The following is a 22,029-nucleotide window of genomic DNA, read 5'->3' as shown; positions in this document are numbered from 1 at the left end:
TACATTTCATAACATTAAAAGTAATTTAACATAACTTAATGCTTATTCCATGCTCAGTCTCCCTAGTTTTGATAAACAAAAACCTTTACAGCTAGTTTCTTGAAGTTAGGATCCAGTTGAATACCACCTGTAGCTAGTGGTTGTTGAGATATTGTGATTTGTAATAAGTGTATATTTACTCTTCCTTGGTTCTTGGCACAGAGCTTTTTTTTTTTTAATTTTTTGGTCATGCTGTGCAGCATGTGGGATCTTATTTCCCTAATCAGGGATTGAACCGTCATCCCCTGCATTAGAAGCACAGTGTCTTAACCACTGGACCACCAGGGAAGTCCCAAGGGCAACTTATTTATTTATTTAAATTTATTTATTTTTGACTGTACCTTGTGGCTTGTGGGATTTTAGTTCCCTGACCAGGGATGGAAGCAGTGAGAGCCTGGAACCCAAACCACTAGACTCTGGGGAACTCCCATGGAGCTCCTTTTTAAAAAACACTTGGAATTTCCTAAGTGATGAGAGGGATAAAGATGCCTTTTATTATGTTAGTAAGGTCTTCTGATAGCCCCTAGGTAACCAAGGGGCTGGCTACCTGGGGAACCCACGAAGTGATTTGAGGATATAAATTTTCAGTTCCACCTCCCTGGCCCCTGGGTAGGGGAGAGGACAAAATGAATCAGTTGCCAGTGGCCACTGATCATCAATCAATCACGCCTCTGTAATGAAGCCTCCATTGGGCTTACCTTGTGGCTCAGAATCTGCCTGCAATGTGGGGGTAGGTTCGATCCCTGTTTTGGGAAGATTGCCTGGAAAAGGGAAAGGCTACCCACTCCAGTATTGTGGCCTGGAGAATTCCATGGACTGTATAGTCTGCGGGTTCATGGAGTCAAAAACAACTGAGTGACTTTCATGTATACACATATAAAAACCCCAAAGGACCAGATTTGGAGAGCTTCAGGTTGGGGAACACGTGGAGATGTGGGGAGAGCGGTGCACCTAGAAAGGTGTGGAAGCTCTGCCCCTGTTCCCACACCCCTTTCCCCTGTACCTGTTCATCTGGCTGTGCATCTCTAGCCTTTATAACATCCTTGGTAACACACTGGTAAGTGTGAGTAAATGTGTCTCTGAATTTTGTGAGCCACTCTTAACAAATTAATTGAACCTGAAGAGAGGGTGGTGGGAACCTCTGGTTTATATAGCTGGTTAGTCAGAAGCACAGGTAGCAACCTGGACTTCCAATTGGCATCTGCAGTGGGGGCAGTCTTGAGGCCGTACATACGCTGTGCAGTTCAGATAGATCATGTCAGAATTAATTGTTTGTTGGCATGGGAAAAAACACACACTGGAGTTCTGTTCCTTAGGGCTCTTTATTTTTTTTTTTAATTTATTTATTTTTAATTGAAAGATAATTGCTTCACAATACTGTATTGGTTTTTTGCCATACATTAGTGTGAATCAGCCATAGGTATACATATGTTCCTGTCTCACATCCCAGCTCATCCTACCCCTCTAGGTTGTCACAGAACACTGTTTGAAGCTCCTTAGGGTTCTTCAAATCTCTAATACTCAACATATTTCATGTCATTGATTTGTTGAAGAGGCTGGATCTGTTGATACATGAGATTATTTAAATGCTTAATAATATTTAAGATTATTTATGTTAGTTTATTTAACTAAGAACATTTTCCTACATGGCCAAAATTGCAAATCACACTTATTAATATAATCCAATGCTTAATGAATATTCAAATTTTCCTGATTTTGTTTGGAAGTCTTTCATATCTGGATCGTTTAAAGCAGGATCCAGCCCAGAACCAAACACTTCAGATGATTGTTTTGTTCTCTTAATGTGGTTTAATCTGGAACAGTCCCTTTTATTCACATCGAGAACTTGTTTACAAGAGGAGACTAGTGTCTTGCAGAATGACCCATTCTCTGAATTTGGCTTCTTTATCTCTCTAACTGTGCTGTCCACTGTAGTAACCACTGGTCCCATGAAGTTATTGAGGTTTTGAAATGTGGCTAGTTCATGCTGAGATGTTGTGAGTATAAGACTAATAACCACAAATGTAAAATATTTAACTAATAATTTTTATATTGAATATACACGTTGAAATGATAATCTAGGTATATCAGGTTAAATAAATCTTATTGCTAAAAATAATTTTACCTATTTATTTTTCTTAATGTAGCTACTAGAACATTTTGTTTGGCTCCCAGTATATTTCTATTAGATAGTGCTTTTCAGCAGATTTTGAAATTGCTACCCTAAAATGATTTCACATCAGCTTCCTGAGACATAGTAGAGGAAAAAAGGACATCAGTAGGATAAAGTTTTCCTGAACTAGAATTGTATAACATTTAGTTGCCGTGTCCTTACAGGTAGAAGCTAAATGATTTTCCATGGTAGATCTAGCCCAGAGCATTTTAAGACCTAATATAAACATGGCATTGTCCAATAGATGAAACAGCTGCTGAAGATTTTGAGTGTCCTGGTACCTGAAAGCATTAAATAATGTCAATTTGTAAGTGTGCCAGAGGCACGATTGTTAATCTGATGCTGCTGACTTAAAGTGAAAAAAAAAATGTATGTAAGTCAATGAAAGTTCATGCTCATTTATTTTTCCGTTTGTTTCTTTTCAGCCTTGGAAAACCTTGAACAGACAAATGTCTCTGGTTTTGGATCATTGAAAAGTCAGCAGGACTTCCGAACCCCAGAGTTTGTGAGTACTACTTACTCTATCTTAAATTTGTATCAGTTACCTAGAGAAAGAGGGTTTGTTTGTCTTAAACTGAATTCTTGGTTTCAGGGGATCTAGGTCTGGCCCAGGTCTGGCTGGTAGGAATGTGTATGCAAAGCTCTGGTCCTCTGGGGAGCAGGTTCCTGAAGTAGTGTCTTAGCATCATGCACCGTAAGCCCGCTCTTCACACTGCTTGTAATGATGAATGAGAACTCTGCAGTAAAATGGCATCATGTTTCTAAAACTCCCCCTTTATTCACTGGCACCCTTACTACAGTTTCTGCTATCAATAACCCTGGAAACCAGTCTAGTGAGCACATCCAGGACGTTGACCAGTCCGATTCATGTTTCATTCTGGAGTTTTCAGTCACACAATCTGTATGGGTACGTCTTGTAGGGCTATTCTATTGGTTGTTTCTGCTAAGAGGGGGACTAAATGCTCTCACTAAATTAGACTCATTAAAAATCAGCCATGGTTCCTACCCTCAAGGAATTAAAAATCTTATTAGGTGCTACTGGGATTGTATTCATGCCTTGTTTAAAGAAAATGGAGCACATAGGATGCTTGGTACAGAATGTCCTTGACTGGATTTTATATTGCGCTCTTTGAAGAGGGGGATGGGAAGAAGCGTTTCTCTGACTCATGTACCACGTTACTGCACCAGATGTGTGAGCAGAGCATGCCAGGAGGCACCTAGATTTACTTTTTGCCCCCTGCTGCACATGGCTTGTCCACCACATTAGCAATGGAAAAAAATCTGTTTTTCAAATTTATTTTTGAAATACGATATATAATCACCTCTCCAGTAATTGGCAGAGCACAGTTATTATTGATAGTGACAAAAAAAAAAAAAAAGCCCACCCCACCTCATGATGTGGTTTCTTTCTTCTCATTGATTCTTTAAGGATCGCCCCCGCCATTCAGCCAAGAGTAAGGAAACTAGGCAGGGCTCTGGACTGAAAAGGGGCCACATAGGAGACTCTATCCATGGTGCCGTTTTATTTCAAAGTGTGGGACTCCTGTGGTGTACTAGCAGATTGCCTACTGTGAAAATCACTTGGATATAATAGAAAGACATAGTATTCAATGACTTCCCTATTATATTCAGCGAGATTTTCAGCGAAGCAAAATTGTGACTGCTCACCAATATTCCCACATCTTAAAGTAGCAGAGCAGTTTTTGGTTTTTCCGATTTCTGCTATTACGGCCCCAAAGGAGAATTGACACAGATTTTTTTTTTTCATGTTTGAGTATGATACTCACACAGACTTATGGAGTTGGCCCTTTTCTGTTATTTTCTTAACTGCTTTTCACTGATAATCTTTAAGCAATGTGTGTGCAGCTCTAAAAAGAGCTGTGTGCAGTAAGATGTCAGTATGCCTGGTAAACACATACATTGTCCACACCAGTTCCCCGTGTGAAAATAAAACAGACTTCAGTATGTAACAATGATGTTTGAAATTGGCATGCCTCAGCAGTGTCTTTGCTACAGTCTATTGGGAATTACACTGCTAATATTCTTCCACCTTCATTGCTAACCCACCACTTTTCCCTTATCAAAGTGTGAAGACTGGTGAGACTAGGCTAGAATGACCAGGGGTGGAACTCGAAGATCATAGGCTATGCTTCCTTTTGGGGACCCTTGTCTTAACAATGAGTCTTACAATACCCACACTGAAAGGAGATTTTTAGGTTAAGTCTCCATATTTTTGTTTTCCACTGTCATGCCTTAAAGAATATCTAGAGTCATTTCTGTAGACCACATGATGGTGCTGAAATTGTTAATCAGAGTTTCCTTATTTGAGTGGCTGATATAAGATCTCCATGTCCTGGCTAGTATCTTTCTCTGATTGTGTGTTCACATTGTGTTCAGGGAGGAATCTGTGATTTTCTTGTGTTTTATAGACTTTCACATGTACTTTTGTTTTATTGACTATGCCAAAGCCTTTGACTGTGTGGATCACAGCAAGCAGTAGATAATTCTTCAAGAGGTGGGAATACCAGACCACTTGACCTGCCTCTTGAGAAATCTGTATGCAGGTCAGGAAGCAAGTTAGAATTGGACATGGAACAACAGACTGGTTCCAAATCGGGAAAGGAGTTTGTCAAGGCTGTATATTATCACTCTGCTTATCTAACTTATATGCAGAGTACATCATGATAAATCGTGAACTGGATGAAGCACAAGCTGGAATCAAGATTGCTGGAAGAAATATAAATAACCTCAGATATGCAGATGACCACACTTACGGCAGAAATTGAAGAACTATAGAGCCTCTTGATGAAAGTGAAAGAGGAGAGTGAAAAAGTTGGCTTAAAACTCAACATTCAGAAAACTAAGATCATGGCATCCAGTCCCATCACTTCATGGGAAATAGATGGGGAAACAGTGGAAACAGTGACAGACTTTATTTTCTTGAGCTTCGAAATCACTACAGATGGTGACTGCAGCCATGAGATTAAAAGATGCTTGCTCCTTGGAAGAAAAGTTATGATGAACCTAGATAGCATATTAAAAAGCAGAGACATCACTTTGCCAACAAAGGTCTGTCTAGTCAAAGCTATGGTTTTTCCAGTATTCGTGTATGGATGTGAGAATTGGCCCATAAAGATGTCTAAGTGCCAAAGAATTGATGCTTTTGAACTGTAGTGTTGGAGAAAACTCTTGAGAGTCCGTTGGACTCCAAGGAGATCCAACCAGTCTATCCTAAAGGAAATCAATCCTGAATATTCATTGAAAGGACTGATGCTGAAGCTGAAACTCCAATACTTTGGCCACCTGATGCAAAGAACTGACTTATTTGAAAAGACCCTGATGCTGGGAAAGATTGAAGGTGGGAGAAGGAGGGGGTGACAGAGGATGAGATGGTTGGATGGCATTACCGACTCAATAGACAGGAGTTTGAGTAAGCTCCAGGAGTCGGTGATGGACAGGGAGGCCTGGCGTGCTGCAGTCCATGGAGTCACAAAGAGTCCAACACGACTGAGTGACTGAACTGAACTGAGACTTTCACATGTCTGATGCTCATTACCTGCTGCATCTTTCGTAGCATGTGTATAGCTGTTCGTGTTTTCTCCTCAGCATCAGTCTAGCCCATGTTCTCCCAGTTCCACGGTAAACATCTATTCCCCAAACTGCGGTCTCCATGGTAAAAAAACAGGAGATATAGAAGCCACCTTGAGAATAGGGCTCTCAGGGGAACCCGGTGTGATATTTAAGGGAAGCCTCTTTTGTAGACAGAAAGTTACAGCATCAGTAAGAATGGGTGGCTCTTGTTGGGTAGGGAGGCCGATTGGGAACATGCCAGGACAGAGTCGGGTAAGTTGACCCAAACCAAAATCTTAAATTAGGACAGTGACAGCAGTGCAAATTTGGGAGCAAAATGAGCCCAAAGACAAAGCAAAACTGAAAGCAGAAAAGGCAGAGTAGAATAAAAGGAACTGAGGAATCCGTATTCTGTTCTTCTCAGGGTGGCATTTTGGAAGGTCCAGCCGCAGTTTGCTGAGTTGAACTGAAATAAAGTAAGTCTTAGACCATGTTTACTCAGGCCTTATCCTCAAATAGTTCAGATTTTAGAAGGCTCCAGAGCTGTGTTTTTATACAGTGGAGTGTATTTATATCGTTTGACCAAGGGGGAGCACAGAATTATTATCGCTATTACTTTGTTTCCTTCAGCTGTTGTCTTTCTTTCATTTGAAACAAGTCCTGAAAACAGTGCTCCTTGCGGCATGGTAAGGACATTAAAGGTTTCCTTCCCAGCCCAGGTATCTGTAATGTGACTAGTCGACAAAGTACCATTGTATTGTCTGTGTAAATCGTGGGTAGGAAATGCTCTCGTGAACCCCTCCTGTGCCTGCAGACAACGGCCACCTTGTAGGGCTGTGATCTCATGATCACGTGTTGTCTCGTGATCTCATGCTGCTCGTCCCTACCTCCCACTCCACTCTGCAGGTTGAAGTGGGTGAGGTTAGCTGAACCATGCTGACATGTTAAGGGGTAAGTGGAGATGTGGACACTGGTGCATGAGTTGTTGCCACCCCAAACTTGTGAGGAGCTGGGAACATGTTGAAACTGGACATCGAGCCGCTCTGAGGTGAGATGCATGTGTGGGTGATGGTCAAAGTGAAAGAGTCTTGGCTAAAGACTGACCTTTCAGAGAGTCCCTTGGTGACCTCATTGTGGTGGAAAACCACCTCAGTTGTGGTTTGGTTTTTTGTTCAAGCACAATAAAAATCTGCATTATGACTGCTTTGTTAACTTAATATTTTATCCCAAATATTTTCCCATTCTGTTCTTTCCCCAGTTTTCATGGCGGTATAATCGACGTGTAGCATAGTGTACATTTGAGCTGTACAGCTCCATGCTGGTTTTTTGTTTCTGACATTGCTATCTTTGCTGACATTTTCTGTTCACTGTGTCAGTAAACTATAATTCATCACATTATGAATTTTCAAAGCAGTTAGTTCCAGAGGAATCTCATCGAGTAAATGGTGGCATGGTTGGATGCTCTGTGACCATGTGATTGGTGACTATCATTTTGGGACCCGGACCCTGAATGTAGATGAGGTGCAAGATAACAGGTATCAGAGTCTGAAGAAGGGGATCAACCAAAGTGAGGCTGGGGACTGAGTACCAGAGACCCAGATAAACGTGTAGAGTTCACACTGAGAAGTGGAGACTACAGCACTAGGCAGTCTGGTTAGAACCAGGGATGGGGAACCATTCACATGGTGACGGAGCAGATAAGGGTGACCCTGCAGAATGGCAGCACAGACATGGGGCATCCCAGGCTCCCACTAGTGTCCCCATTCCCAGATATAGTTGAGAGCAAAGGCGATATGATGTTTCAGTGCAGGGATGCAGCAGTCATGACTGCCCAGCAGACCCCAGGTTGATTCCAAACCCCAAGGAGTAGGAAAAAACCTGGGGGTTGGGGGCTAATAGGCAGAAAGTTTGGGTAGTGGTCAAGGCTCTGTGTAGAAACCCTGCCTCTGTTGGCACTAACCCAGGAACTCACATGGGCCTGATTGCTTGAGTATACATGGGGTGAAGGATAGGGTATGGAGAGGAATTCTCATCTAGCAATCACGGATCTATCCAGCAGCAAGCTGGATAGAAACCAGGCTGCAGTCAATATGGAAGCACATGGAATGAAATAACAGGGCTAAAAAATTACATTTTAAGATTTAAGTCTTGAGAATAAGAGCCTCTTTTTTGAGTTTTTCAAGTTTTTCAAGTTTCAAATAGTTCAAGTTTTTCCAGAACTTGAGATTTCTGTCTGACTCTCTGGATGTTTTAGAGGCAGGACTTCCCTGACAGCTCAGCTGGTAAAGAATCTACCCACAATGTGGGAGACCTGGGTTCAACCCCTGGGTTGGGAAGATTCCCTGGAAAAGGGAAATGTCACCCACTACAGTATTTTGGCCTGGAGAATTCCAAGGGCTGTATAGAATTCCATGGGGTCACAAAAAGTCAGACACAACTGAAGGACTTTCACTTTCAGGCTTCTTATTATCCCTTATCTCATGTCAGTTGATGATGTTTCCTTTGTTTAGCTTCTATGAGATTTGGCATAAGTAATACGAAAAAGTCTAGACTGGCAAAAGAGTATAGGATTATAACAGGATAAATCAGGGAAGATGATGAGAAACCACAGAATTTAGAAAAGACAGACTCAGGAAGATGAGAATTAAAGTGGAGCACGTATGTTCCCTTAGTTCAGCACTCATGATTATGCAGAGAGAAGGATGTGGGAAGAGTACTTACGCTATTTGGAATTTTGTTTAACTGCATTCTCTTTTTGAGAGAGGATACTACCACTAGGGCTTCCCTGGAGGCTCAGTGGTTAAAGAATACACCTGCAATGCAGGAGACACAGGTTCGATCCCTGGGTGGGGAAGATTCCCTGGGGAAGGAAGTGGCAACCTACTCCAGCATTCTTGCCTGGAGAATTCCATGGACAGAGGAGCCTGATGGACTACAGTCCATGGAGTTGCAAAGATTTGACCATGACTGAGCATGCCTGTACTACTTAATAGAAAATACAGTAAGATTTCCTGAAATTCAAGTTTGATTGTCTTTAACTAGGTGAAGATAGATGTGACCCTGAAGAGTTAAGATATTAATTCATTAAACAAATTTTTATTTGATATCTACTATTTTAAGGCTTATGGTGGACAAACAGCATTCTGCATGTGTGGAGCTTGCGTTTTGGTAGTGCAGATATAAAACACAAAATAAAATACACAGGATGATATTAAATCCTTCAGAGAAGGAAGGATTATTTGTGTGTGTTGTGCAGGGAGTTGGTTATGGTTTTCAGCAAGGTGTACAAGCATATCTCACTGAGAAGGTGATGCCTGGAAAGGCCTGAAGCAGGGGTGCTGGAGCAGACTCTTTGGAAATCTAGACGAAGAGCATCCCAGGCACACAGAAGAACATGCACAAAGGTCTTGATGTGGGAGTTGGTGAAATGTTTGAGGAAATGGAAGGAGGCCAGTGTGACTGGAGTAGAGTGAAGGGTGGTGAGAATAGTAGCTAGTGGGGACTGTACAGGTGATTGCAAACACTTTGGTTTTACTCTGAGTTGGGAACTTATTTGAGGATGTTGTCTGGGAAAAAAAATGCACAACCTAACAGTTGAGAGTTATGTTTTATTCAGTGGACTTAATCTTAAGACTTCAAGCCCAGGAGACAGCAACTCAAGTAACTCTCAGATACTGCTCCGAAGAGTCAAGCAGGCAAGCAAAGATATACAGAAGTTTTTGCAACAAAAGACCAAGTGGTCAGTCTTAATGAGAAAATACCAGACATCTCAAATTAACGAATTTAGTGCTTTGCTTTGTAAGAGAAGGTAAGAGTCTGGGCTCACTGGAACTACCCCTTTGATATGCACCTTAGCTCTCTGGGGCCAGTATCCTCTGTTTTCTCATCCTGCGCCTCCTCAGGTACACCATCGGGGGTATCTGCAGCGGCTGGCTGTCCGATGGGCTTGGCAGTGGGCAGTTTGTCTCCATCCCGAGTTCCCTCAGGGCTCACTGTCCAGGAGGCTGCCGTGTGATGGAACATCCTTTGTTTACTGATACGGCAGACAACATTTGAGTTCTCAGGGGTAACCCTTGGGAGGGCTTCCCTGGTGAATCAGACAGGAGTGAGGAGGAAGAATTTCTGGAATGATGACCTTGACAGGGCAAGAAGGGGGTGGTGGGGTGGGTGTCCCCCCATAGCTGTAGAGACAGTTCATTCTTAGGGACAGGAGGGAGGCCAGCTTGTTGGGGCCCAGGTGGAGCAGTTCAGTAGATTTACTAGTAGGAGCTTGTTGAAGTTTTTACTTGATTGCTTCCCATTTACCAATGAAATGGGAAACAAAGCCTAGCTAAGGTTGAGGAAGAAAAGAGATGAAGAGGTCTGAAGAGAGAGAAGTTATGAGACAGTCATCTGAGAGTGAATGCACTGGGTAATGGAACATGATGGCCTGGCGGCCCTAAGAGCCCACTTGAGGTCAGCTGTTTTTCCTATTCAAGTCCAGCTTGCGGGGAGCAGGTGTGGAGTAGGTAGAATTTGATTTAACTTATTTGGGGGTCAGTTCAGCAAAAGAAGATAAGGATGAGAGAGTTGCAGGGTCTTTGTAACAGTAGAGACCACAGACATGAGGAAGAAGAGACAGTAGGATCAATAGATTTAGTCTGTAGTGGGGTTTGGTAATTTTTGGAATTTGTGGTATTGAAGAGAGTGAACTGGAAAGATAGGAGGCTGGAGTTGGAGAGTCAGATGTGTATAATTGAAGGTGAAGTTGCAGTAAGTGGTACAGAACAGGCTTGGGCTGTGAGCTCGGGAATGCAAGGCTGAGAAAGGGTGGAGCCACAGGGAAAGGGTGTGGGAAGGATTACATTTGTGGAGAGAGAAATCCCTAAGAATTATGTCTGGAGTAGTGTGTTGGAGAAGTTAACAGTGAGCCAGGGCTTAAGTCTCCAAGGAATAAGGGGCAGTGACTCGAGAATCAATAGATGGCTGCAAAAGGAGAGCGCTGGAGAGGCTAAAGAAAATCTGGAGCATGGCCAGAGGGAAGCTAAGAAACAGATGAAGTGGTGAGTAGTTTTACGAGTTTTGTAGGGGTCGTCATCTCAGGATTTGTCAACCTCAGCACCGCTGACATTTTGGTCTGGATTTCTCTTTGTTATGGGGGCTTTCCTGTGCATTATAGAATGTTTAGCAGCATCCTTGGCCTCTGCCCACAAGATGCAAAGGACCCTCTCCCCAGCCAGATAGCTCCAGACATTGCTCAATATCCCCTGGAGGCAAAACTGTCCCCATTTGAGAGCCACTGAGTGAAATGACCAACCTAGACAGCATATTAAAAAGCAGAGACATTACTTTGTCAACAAAGGTCCATCTAGTCAAGGCTATGGTTTTTCCAGTGGTCATGTATGGATGTGAGAGTTGGACTATAAAGAAAGCTGAGCACCGAAGAATTGATGCTTTTGAACTGTGGTGTTGGAGAAGACTCTTGAGAGTCCCTTGGACTGCAAGGAGATCCAACCAGTCCATTCTGAAGGAGATCAGTCCTGGGTGTTCATTGGTAGGACTGATGCTGAAGCTGAAACTCAAATACTTTGGCCACCTAATGCAAAGAGCTGACTCATTTGAAAAGATCCTGATGCTGGGAAAGATTGAGGACAGGAGGAGAAGGGGATGACAGAGGATGAGATGGTTGGATGGCATCACTGACTCGATGGACATGGGTTTGGGTGGACTCTGGGAGTTGGTGATAGACAGGGAGGCCTGGTGTGCTGCGGTTCATGGGGTCACAAAGAGTCAGACACAACTGAGCAACTGAACTGAGTGAAATGAATACTGAAAAGGCATTGAGGTCACTGGTGTCCTCGGATAGAGCTGCTTCTCGGGAGCGTGGAGATGCTCCTATAATCCATGTTAGGGTGGATCATGGAACGAGAAGGAGAAAAGGAGGTAGAAAATACTGAGCTCTCTTTCAAGGAAGGGGTTTGACTCTGAAGGGCTCAGAGAACTAGAGGAGAATATGAAGGCCAGGGATGGTTTTTTTCTGTCAAATAGAGAAACTTGAACAGGTTTTAATGGTGATAGGAAGGATCCACATGAGAGGAACTGTTGACTCTAGAGGAAAGTACAACTTAGAAAATGGCCGTGGATGGCTTGTAGATATAAAGGAATCAGCATTCCGTAGGAAGAGCATTGTCTCCTGAGACACAGGTGCAGTGGGCTGATGCTGTTGGTTTATGGCTTTGATGGAGAGAAGCTGAGGGAGTTCCCATCTGACTGCTTCAAGTTTCAGCTGCTGAGAGTGGAGAAAACGCTAAGTGTGAGGAGTCAGCATTTTGAAGTACTTGTGGAGAACTGGGGACCAAGCTGACCTGGAGAAACTGAGGAAAAAGTGCTAGGCTTTCTGAAGGCCCATGTGGGGCCGAGGACCCTCAATTTATGATGAGGCCAAGCTGCCCTGCTGCGGCTTCTCTCCAGCATCACTCAGACACCAAGAAAGCACATAGCTAGTTTTAGCCAGAGTTGGAGCTTTGCTCAGTGACCTTGATGGAAAGGGTTCTGGTAAGAGTGTTACTGAAAGGATGACCTGGTTATGGAACTTTAAGAAAGAAGGAAGAAAAAGAGGATCAGCAGATTAATTAGGAAAAGTCATGGGACCTCTGTGGTCACTGTGAAATGAGAAGATGTTGTTGTCTTCAGAAAGAGGGGTTCTTGAGTAGGTGACTTTGGAACAGAAAATGTTTCAAGTGATGACAAGGTCCAGGGTGGGACCTTGGAGGTTAATACATGAAAGGGAGAAGCACATTGGAGATGAAGAGTCCAGTTACTGAAAGGCCAGTGTGCACTGGTCTTATCTGTGAATGCAGATGTGCTTCTGGTCTGATGGGAGACCTGGAACAGAGAGGGACGATGTGAGTTGGGGCCAGATTTGCACTGAACTAGAAGCAGCAGCTAAGAAGTAGGGGATGCTAGGCTCTAGGCAAGCCTGGGGGTGTATTCTACTTGCATGGACCTAAAAGGAACTATTTCTTCCCCCAAGAACACTGGAGAGTGATGATCTGGAAGTGGCACAGAGAACCAGGGAACTGTCAGTCTTTCTGCCCCTGAGGTGTGAACGCTCTGGGGGAAAAATCAGAGCGAGCCGAGTCTGCAGCTTTGTTTCCATGTTTTGATTCAAAATGGTTGGTCAAGTTTTGTTTCAAAGTGGGCTCAAGGATCAATTTTCATCTTTATTTCCTGCACTCTCCCCCCAAATCCAGACTTCATTTTTTTTTTTCTAGTCTAAATGACCCTGAGGCAACTGAATTGGTGCTGGGTCTATTGAGAATAAGGTTTATTTTATGGTCAATCCAGGGTCTTCCTTGGAAATCCTGAGAAACCCAACTTAAGTCCCAAAGACTGCCTCGGACTCCAAGATCTTCAGGATTGAGAAGACTGGGAATAAAGCTTCCATTCAAGTATTTCTATTCTCTTGTGCCTTCTGCAAATAAAGAAACAGACCGGCTTTGCCTTGTAGCTTTATGGCACTAAGTTCACTAAACTAAAGGAGACAAAAAAAGCGCAACTAAAAAAGCGTTTCTCCAAAGAAGACATGCAGATGGCCAAAAATCACATGAAAAGATGTTCAACAGCACTAATTCTTAGAGAAATGCAAATCAAAACTACAGTGAAGTATCACCCCACGCAGGTCAGAATGGGCATCATTGAAAAGTCTACAGACAATAAATGCTGAAGAGGGTGTGGAGAAAAAGGAACCTTCCTACACTGTTGTTGGGAATGTAACTTGATACCCCCTCCCCCCCATTATGGAGAACGGTATGGAGGGTTCCTTAAAAAAAACTAAAATAGAGCTACCATATGACCCTGCAATCCTACTGCTGGGCATATATCCAGGAAAAAACCGTAAGTTGAAAAGATACATGTACCCCAGTGTTTGTTGTAACACTGTTTACAATAGCCAGGACACGGGAGCAACCTGAATGTCCATTGACAGAGGAATGAATTAAGAAGATGTGGTACATATATACAATGGAATATCAGCCATAAAAAAGGAATGAAATAATGCCATTTGCAACAATATGGATGGACCTAGAGATTATCATTATAAGTGAAGTAAGTCAGAGAAAGATAAATATGATATCACTTATATGTGGAATCTAATAAAAAATAATACAAATGGACTTATTTACAAAACAGAAATAGACTCACATATATTGAAAGCAAATTTATGGTTACTAAAGGGGATATTGGGGTGGGATGGGGCAGAGAGTGACAAATTAGGAGATTGGGATTAACATATATTCACTAATATATATAAAATAGATAACTAATAAGGACTTACTGTGGGCTTCCCTGCTGGTGTTAATGTTAAAGAATCTACTTTCCAATGCAGGAAATGCGAGAGACATGGGTTCAATCCCTGGGTCAGGAAGATCCCCTGGAGGAGGGCATGGCAATCCACTCCAGTATTCTTCCCTGGAGAATCCCATGGACAGAGGAGCCTGGTGGGCTACAGTGCATAGCGTCACAGAGAGTCAGACACAAGTGAAGTGACTTAGCACACAGTACAAGAGCCTACTGTATAGCACAGCGAACTCTGCTCACAATTTTGTGATAACTTATATGCCATTGCCTTATCCATATGAAACTGAAAAGAAACTGAAAAAGAAGGTGTGTGTATATATGTGTGTGTGTGTATATATGTGTACATGCACGCTAAGTCACTTCAATCGTGTTCGACTCTTTGTGACCCCATGGACCGTAGCCCTCAGACTCTTCTGATCTTGGCATTCTCCAGGGAAGAATACTAGAGTGGGTTGCCATGGCCTCTTCCCAGGGATCTTCCTGACTCAGGGATTGAACCCGGGCCTCCTGTGTCTCCTGCATTGGCAGGCAGGTTCTTTACCACTAGCACCACCTGGGGAGCCTATGCACACACACACACACACACACACACACACACACAACTAATTCACTTTGCCATATATCTGAAACTAACACAACATTGTATGTCAATTCTATTCAAATAAAAAACCTTTTAAAAAGAAGGGGTATCACCCAAACAAAGGAATGTTAATTTGGCATAAGGATGGTCAAAAAGGGAAATGAGATCAAAGGTAAATAGACTAGTAAGATTTCCTAAATTGGTCCATTTGCTGTGGTAGAAATTCACAGGGCATTTTGGTGTTGAAAGCTTTTTGTGCATTCAAGAGGAAATAAAGTGATGGTGTTTTTCCTGAATCTGGAGGAAGAGGATCTACTCATATGTTTTATGTGATTGATTCAGAAGCTACATCTGTGGATTTGCTAGGATTGGGGCCTAGGAGCAAAAGGCAGTCCAAGACACAAAAATCTGAGAAATTTCTTTCTGAGTCACTTCTCTGGAATGCAGAGTGTATTTTCCCAGAGCAACAGTCATCAATGGTGAGTAGGCTTCTATACCCAGCCAGGCCAGACTTGCTAAATGCAGCTGAACACAGAGTGCTAAGAAGTGTTCATTCTGTGCATTAGCACTGATCCTCTGGAATACTCCAACCTTATTTTTTTCCATTATTACTAAAGAAGGGCAAATAAAACTAAGGTGCAGAGTGAGTGAGTGAGCTGAGGCCTGTGAACAAATGCTTAGCATCATGAAAGAGAAGGAAAGACTTTGAGTTATGTTAAACCCTAAAGCAGTGAGGAGTCCCACACCTGAGGAGGAAAATTTAATGGTACAAGATGACAGAGAAAAAAAGAGCTCATCAGCTTCTGTATTACTACTTTTGTCTTTTTTGCTAATGAAGGTTTTCTGCTAATCTTTTGATTGCAATGGCTCAAGTTCTAATATGGGGCTATAGAAGCCCACACTACACTAGACAGTTTTAGAAAGGAATACAATTTTTCCAAAGCAGTTTAAGCTTCCTGACTAGAAAAATTATGTATCTATCAGGGCATTAAAAGAGCTTATAAATTTGTTCATGGAACCACAGCTGATAATCTTGAGGTCATATGGGGACCAGGACAGGTGCCAGAAGAATAGAAAGAGGGACAAATATGATGGTCTTCAAAAAGGCATGGGGTTGGGTGGAAGTTGGGCATGATGGACTATATTCTGATAAATGGAGACATTGAAGCTGGGGCATTTATCTCCAGGGATATTACAGCTGAGGTGTTTTTTTTTTAAGCAGATGGGTTGTGACTGTTAAAAGGTCATCAGGAACCAACTTGAGTTCAGTAAAACAGTAAAAATAAGTCATGTCAAACTGACAGCATGTTCCTTTTCTTTCCTTTTTTTTTTTTCATGGGCATTATTAGGCTTTTAGAATAGGAGAAAGCTGCAGACATTTTGTGTCTTGAGTTTAGCGAGGTGTGTGGGAAAATAATCATTTTTAAATACAGATTGAAGAAATGTGGGCCTAGTGAGAGTGTGCTTATCTGGGCAATTGATCTTGCCAAGACTGCGGAATAAGGATGGAAATCAATTTCTAGAGGAGACAAAAATCAATATGAATTAAAGTCAGCTCCAGCTCCTAATTCGTAAGTATCAGTTGCCTAAGGAAAGATCACAAGAGCTGAGGCCAATAACTGATCGCATGGAGGCTATAATTAAACTCAGTATGAATTGAGCATGTAATAACGATGTCAGAAATTTTATGTGAATCTGGGTTGTATTCACACCTATCTATCCAAAACCAAGAAATTACTAGACTTTTTCTGTTCAATATTGGTGAAGCCACCTCCCCATCTGGGTGCTCCATTTGAAGGGAAAATGTATGGAGAGGAGAAAGGTGAGCATGGTGGTGGATCCTGACCCAGGCAAGAAAATGACGGCAGGTACATACTTTGACAGTGGTAATAGGTAGATGATGGTGCAAAATATGGTATTAAAACCTAGGGATAGAAGGTATACATAGGCAGACAGATTGCATTTCAGTAGAAAGATGGTCTCATAATTGAGCTACCTTGGAGTCATTCACAAACGGACAGACTAGGTAGTAGTCTCGGCAGATGATGAATACTTGGCCAAGCCAGTAGGGAAGGAAAGGAAGGGCATGCATATTTTATGTGCTGCAGGACTTGGTAGTTGATGGAAAGTGGGGAAGGAGGGAAAGAGGTTGTTTCTGGGAATGTACCATTTAGTCAGTTACATTTGGCTCATGGATGCATCTGAGTTGCTTTTGTTCTATTTTTTAGTTCCCTAATTCAGCCTATTGTCATCAGCAGCCAAATGACGTAATTAATTAAAACCCTTTCCTCCACAGAGCAGTGTTCATTCTACCTGGTTTTATTCCCTGGTTTCAGAAGCCCTTGACTGTAAAATGCTTTGTGAATGGCTCTCCCACAGTGCATCCCATTTGAAATTCAGCAAGCTATCTGTTATCTGGGGAATGTCAAAATTAATTTGACAAAAACATGCATGAGGAAAGCAGGGAGCCCTGGACATTCTGAACAAAGATGTGATAGCAGTATTTACCATGGAACTCATTTGATTATAAGTCATCTAGAAGCATATCTCAGTAATGGCCAGAAAAGCCCACAAAAGCAAAAGAATTGAGTTAAAGCTGAAAGTCTGCCAGTAAATGACCTGACCGTGCCGTGACCTAAAAAACAGCGCTAATGTAAAAAAGTTGTAATAAAAATTTAAAGAGAAACACAGAACTTGGTGGAAATGTAAACACAATATGAATTCACAGGATTCCTAGAAAATTAAAAAGGGGAGCTCAGTGAGATTTCAGCTGTAGCTGACCCTCCCGCATTTTGAACTCTTCATTAATTTGGAAGGCTTAAGGGCTCTGGAAAGAGGATTTAAAATTCTTTCATTCCTGAAGTCTTAATACTTAACTGTAGTTTTTCTTATTTCAACAGTAATAATAAAAAGTGCATTTTTACTCAAGTCTCAAATATATTCCTTAAGTCTGTCTCTGGTTTGAGGGAAAAAAAAAAAAAAAACCAACTATAAATATGCTTTTACCCTGAAAACCCTAATGGCTCCTTCAAAAAAGGAAAATGTATTTACAGTTCCTTCTCCGAAGCCACTTTTTGAAATGTAGATTAATGTGATCTGACAGATTGTAATGGCTACTGAAGAGAATTTTCATTAATTATAATGGACAAACCAATAATATGGATCTTTACAACGTTAATATGAATTAAAACATATCAAGTCAAGGCCATACTTGAAGCTGGATTAAAATTTGACTGTGAAGTCCAAATCCATTAGAATAAAAACACATGATGAAAGTTTTGACAGATCATTTACTGATGCTAATGGTATCACCACCCTTTCATGAACTTTCATGAGCCTCAAGTGTTTTTAACAAGTAAACTAAATAAACTGTCTTGTGAAAGAGGAAGTAAGAAAGAGAGAGGTGAATGAGAGGACGCACTTCTGTAACTTTGAAAAGTGTTTTTATTTTTTTGAATATTTTTTTTCTTTTTCATAAAAGAAAGTCCTAAAAGCACCCCTAGGAAATTAAGCATGATGGAATTCCAGGGGATCGGAAGCCCTCCATCCCTTCGCGGCTCTGCTCTCAGTCCCTTGGGGAAAAAGTTGATTTTCCTTTTAGGAGCTCAGTCTCCTCATGTATAAGTTCAGTTCAGTTCAGTTTCTCAGTTGTGTCTCATTGTTTGTGACCCCATAAACTGCAGCATGCCAAGCCTCCCTGTCCATCACCAACTCCCAGAGTCCACCCAAACTCATGTCCATTGAGTCGGTGATGCCATCCAACCATCTCATCGTCTGTTGTCCCCTTCTCCTCCTGCTTTCAATCTTTTCCAGCATCAGGGTCTTTTCAAATGAGTCAGCTCTTCGCATCAGATGGCCAAAGTATTGGAGTTTCAGCTTCAACATCAGTCCTTCCAATGAACACCCAGGACTGATTTCCTTTACAATGGACTGGTTGGATCTCCTTGCAGTCCAAGGGACTCTCAAGAGTCTTCTCCAACACCACAGTTCAAAAGCATCAATTCTTTGGTGCTCAGCTTTCTTCACAGTCCAACTCTCACATCCATACATGACTATTGGAAAAACCATAGCCTTGACTAGACAGACCTTTGTTGGCAAAGTAATATCTGTGCTTTTTAATATGCTGTCTAGGTTGGTCATAACTTCCCTTCCAAGGAGTGAAGTGAAGTGAAGTGAAGTCGTTCAGTCGTGTCTAACTCTTTGCGACGCCATGGACTGTAGCCTACTATGCTCCTGCATCCATGGGGTTTTCCAGGCAAGAATACTGGAGTGGGTTGCCATTTCCTTCTCCAGAGGATCTTCCTGACCTAGGGATCAAACCCAGGTCTCCTGCACTGTAGGCAGACACTTTACCATCTGAGCCACCAGGGACTCCAAGGAGTAAGTGTCTTTTAATTTCATGGTTGCAGTCACCATCTGCAGTGATTTTGGAGCCCAGAAAAATAAAGTCAGCCACGGTTTCCACTGTTTCCCCATCCATTTGCCATGAAGTGATGGGACCGGATGTGATGATCTTAGTTTTCTGAATGTATAAAAGCAGAAAAATCAGCAGTAGATTTCCTCACAAGAGTGTCGTTCAGTGACTGCACAGGGGTTGAAAAGCATTTTAGCTATCTGAAAAGTGTGTTCATAAAATAATAATACAGTGAGAAGTCTTACCTAACATTTATGGATTGCAAGTCGGCAAAGCATCTTGCAGGCACGGGGCTAGCCAGCCTTGCAGTGCCCCAACCCATATTCTTCAGTGTAGCCAAACCCTCCTCCTGCTCTTGCAGATTAAATCAGACTATGTTGATCTCAGGAATTGGTTTTGCTGTCCTTAGATCGAGCTCACAGGAGCATTTGTAGCTTTTGCTGCTAAGAAAGTAGTTACAGACACTTTTGTGCCTACCAAACGATCTCTGGGTTGAGAATTAATCATGCCTGGCAGTATCACAAATACCAACAGTACAGTCTGTTAATAAATACATATATAGAGCATTTATTGACACTTGCTGATAGAGTTTTCAGTTGAAATAAGAGCTACTTAAATTATGCACTGTTTTGAATAACCACTATCAGCTTCTCTAAATATTGCAGTAAAATTTTTATGTATCCCATCACATAATAATTCATTAATCAGTGTGCTTCAAAGAATAATATTAAGCTGTATATCTCAGGGTTTGCCCTCAAGATCAAGAGTGGGTATACTGTTGCCTGTATCCCCTGCACACTGTATTATTATCTGACAGATGTTAAATCATGTAACTGATGCTGGTTGGTTGGCTGGTTGAAAGAATGTAAGACGGTGTGCTGTGTTTGATGATTTTCAGTGGCACTTACAGCAAAAGTGCCAGAGGAGTTCGGCTTGGACTGTAGTTCTCAGCCTTGGCTGTGTGTCAGAATTACCGGAGAAACTCTTTTAAAACATGAACGCCCACGCTCCGCCTTCATGTACTAATCTTGCTCTTGCCTATGTTTATATACAGAACCTGAGTATGTTTATATAAAGTTTACAAGGGTGACTCAAATGTGCAGCCAGGTCTAGCATCATTGTCTTTGAAAAATCAGGTTTGTATTTTTGAAGAAGGTGGTATGTATTGCAACCTTGAAGAGTACATTTTATCAGGTGCTAAAATCTGTACCAGTCAAGGTTTTACCAGAACGCAGAACTCATAGAATATCTAGACACAAACACACGCGTGTAAGCATATGTATATGTGTGTGTTTGGCTATGTCTGTACGTGTGTATGGGCTTCCCAGGTAGTGCTTGTGGTAAAGAACCTGACTGCCAGCGCAGGAGGCATGAGAGACCCAGGTTTATTCCTGGATTGTGAAGATCCCCTGGAGAAAGGAATGGCACCACACTTCAGTATTCCTGCCCAGAGACTCCCATAGATAGAGGAGCCTGGTGGAAAAGAGTTGGACACAACTGAGGCAACTTAGCACACACACATACACATACATGTATATACACAAATGTACATGTATGTATCTGTATTAATACACACACAGAGAGAAATATTTATTAAAGAGACTTATCTCAAGGAACCTGCTTCTACAACTGTGGGTTCTAATCTGTGGTGCAGAGAGGCAGGAAGGGCAGGCTGGAAACCCTTGGGTAGGGGCAGACACTGCAGTCTCGAGACGGAATTTCTTTTTCTCAGAGAGGCCTCAGTTTTTTTAAGGCCAGCCAGCTGCCTACCTGAGTCCCACTTAGATCATTGAGAATAATTTCTGTTCCCTAAAGTAATCTGATTACCACATCAGTTAACCACATCTACAAAATAAGTTCATAGCAACTCTTAGATTCGTGTCTGATTGCTTAAGTTCCCTGGTGTCTCAAGATGGTAAAGAATCTGCCTGCAATGTGGTAGACCTGGGTTCGATCCCTGGGTTGGGAAGATCCCTTGGAGGAGGGCATGGCAACCCTCTCCAGTATTCTTGCCTGGAGAATCCCCATGGACAGAGGACTGGTGGGCAACAGTCCATGGGGTCAAAAAGAGTCCAACACGACTGAGCAACTAAGCACAGCATAGCACAGAACCCAGGCAAGGTGGTGCATAAACCCAACCGTCTCAGTAGATATTTTACTGGAGGGTATCCAAATAGCACAGCCTAAGTCAAGAAATGAAAGTGGAAGTGTGTGAGGTATGCTCAGTTTGTATCCAGCACAAGGTTGATCTAGGGAAGTGGAAGAAAATGAAGTTAAAAAGTTAGTTCTGTGAACTTATAGTTGCCAGGGAGGGAGAGTGGGGAGAAAGGAGAGTTAGGGAGTTTGGAATTGTTATGTACACACTGCTATATTTAGAATGGATAACCAATGAGGACCAACTGTATAGCACAGGGAATTCTGCTTAATGTTATGCAGCAGCCTGGATGGGAGGAGAGTCTGGGGGAGAATGGTTACATGTATACGTATGGCCGAATTCCTTTGCTGTCCACCTGAAACTGTCACAACATTGTTAATCGGCTATACCCCAATATAAAATCAAAAGTTAAAAAAAATATAAAAGTTAGTTTTGGGTAGACTGCAGCAGTCTCCAACTGCGGGGAGCTGCCCGTGAGAACGGGGTCCTTTGTCTGAAGGACACAGCTCTGGGAGCTGCCTCAGTCCTTGAGGGTTTGCTTGCAAACATAGCTCTCTGTCCCGCCACCCCAGAGATTAGGCGCTTATTTACTGCAGGCACCTGGAGTTCTGTGCAAACTTCTCACGCACAGAGAAATGTTATCTGGTGTAAGAAATAATAACAGGGAGCCATTCCCATGCTCTCAAGATTTCTTGTGACTGTTTGTAAGATGTATAGGCTAACCAAGAAAAAATGTCAACTGTCTTGTCTTTCTCACGCTT

The 22,029-nt window shown here is 42.2% G+C and overlaps 1 protein-coding gene and 1 long non-coding RNA gene across 5 annotated transcripts in view; both read left to right on the top strand.

The window, feature by feature from the left end:
• ANO6 (anoctamin 6) overlaps positions 1 to 22,029 on the top strand; it is a 235,661-nt gene that overhangs the window by 92,895 nt on the left and 120,737 nt on the right. For all 4 annotated transcript variants that reach the window (XM_086399802.1, XM_086399801.1, XM_086399805.1 and 1 more), the window contains one exon: positions 2,638 to 2,717. In XM_086399802.1, coding sequence (XP_086255928.1) covers positions 2,638 to 2,717 — 80 coding nt within the window. The remainder of the gene's footprint in view (positions 1 to 2,637; positions 2,718 to 22,029) is intronic.
• On the top strand, positions 10,698 to 13,249 carry LOC147371768 (uncharacterized). The gene is made up of 2 exons (XR_015163746.1): positions 10,698 to 10,824; positions 13,109 to 13,249. It is a non-coding gene; the product is annotated as an uncharacterized LOC147371768 (long non-coding RNA).

The sequence above is a fragment of the Bos grunniens genome, chromosome 5, assembly GCF_055505025.1.
Source record: "Bos grunniens cultivar Pamir isolate PY7600 chromosome 5, Bosgru_T2T1.0, whole genome shotgun sequence".
NCBI classification, from domain to species: domain Eukaryota; kingdom Metazoa; phylum Chordata; class Mammalia; order Artiodactyla; family Bovidae; genus Bos; species Bos grunniens.
The sequence above is the reverse complement of the archived record's forward strand: the minus strand, read 5'-3'. Positions and strand labels throughout refer to the sequence as shown.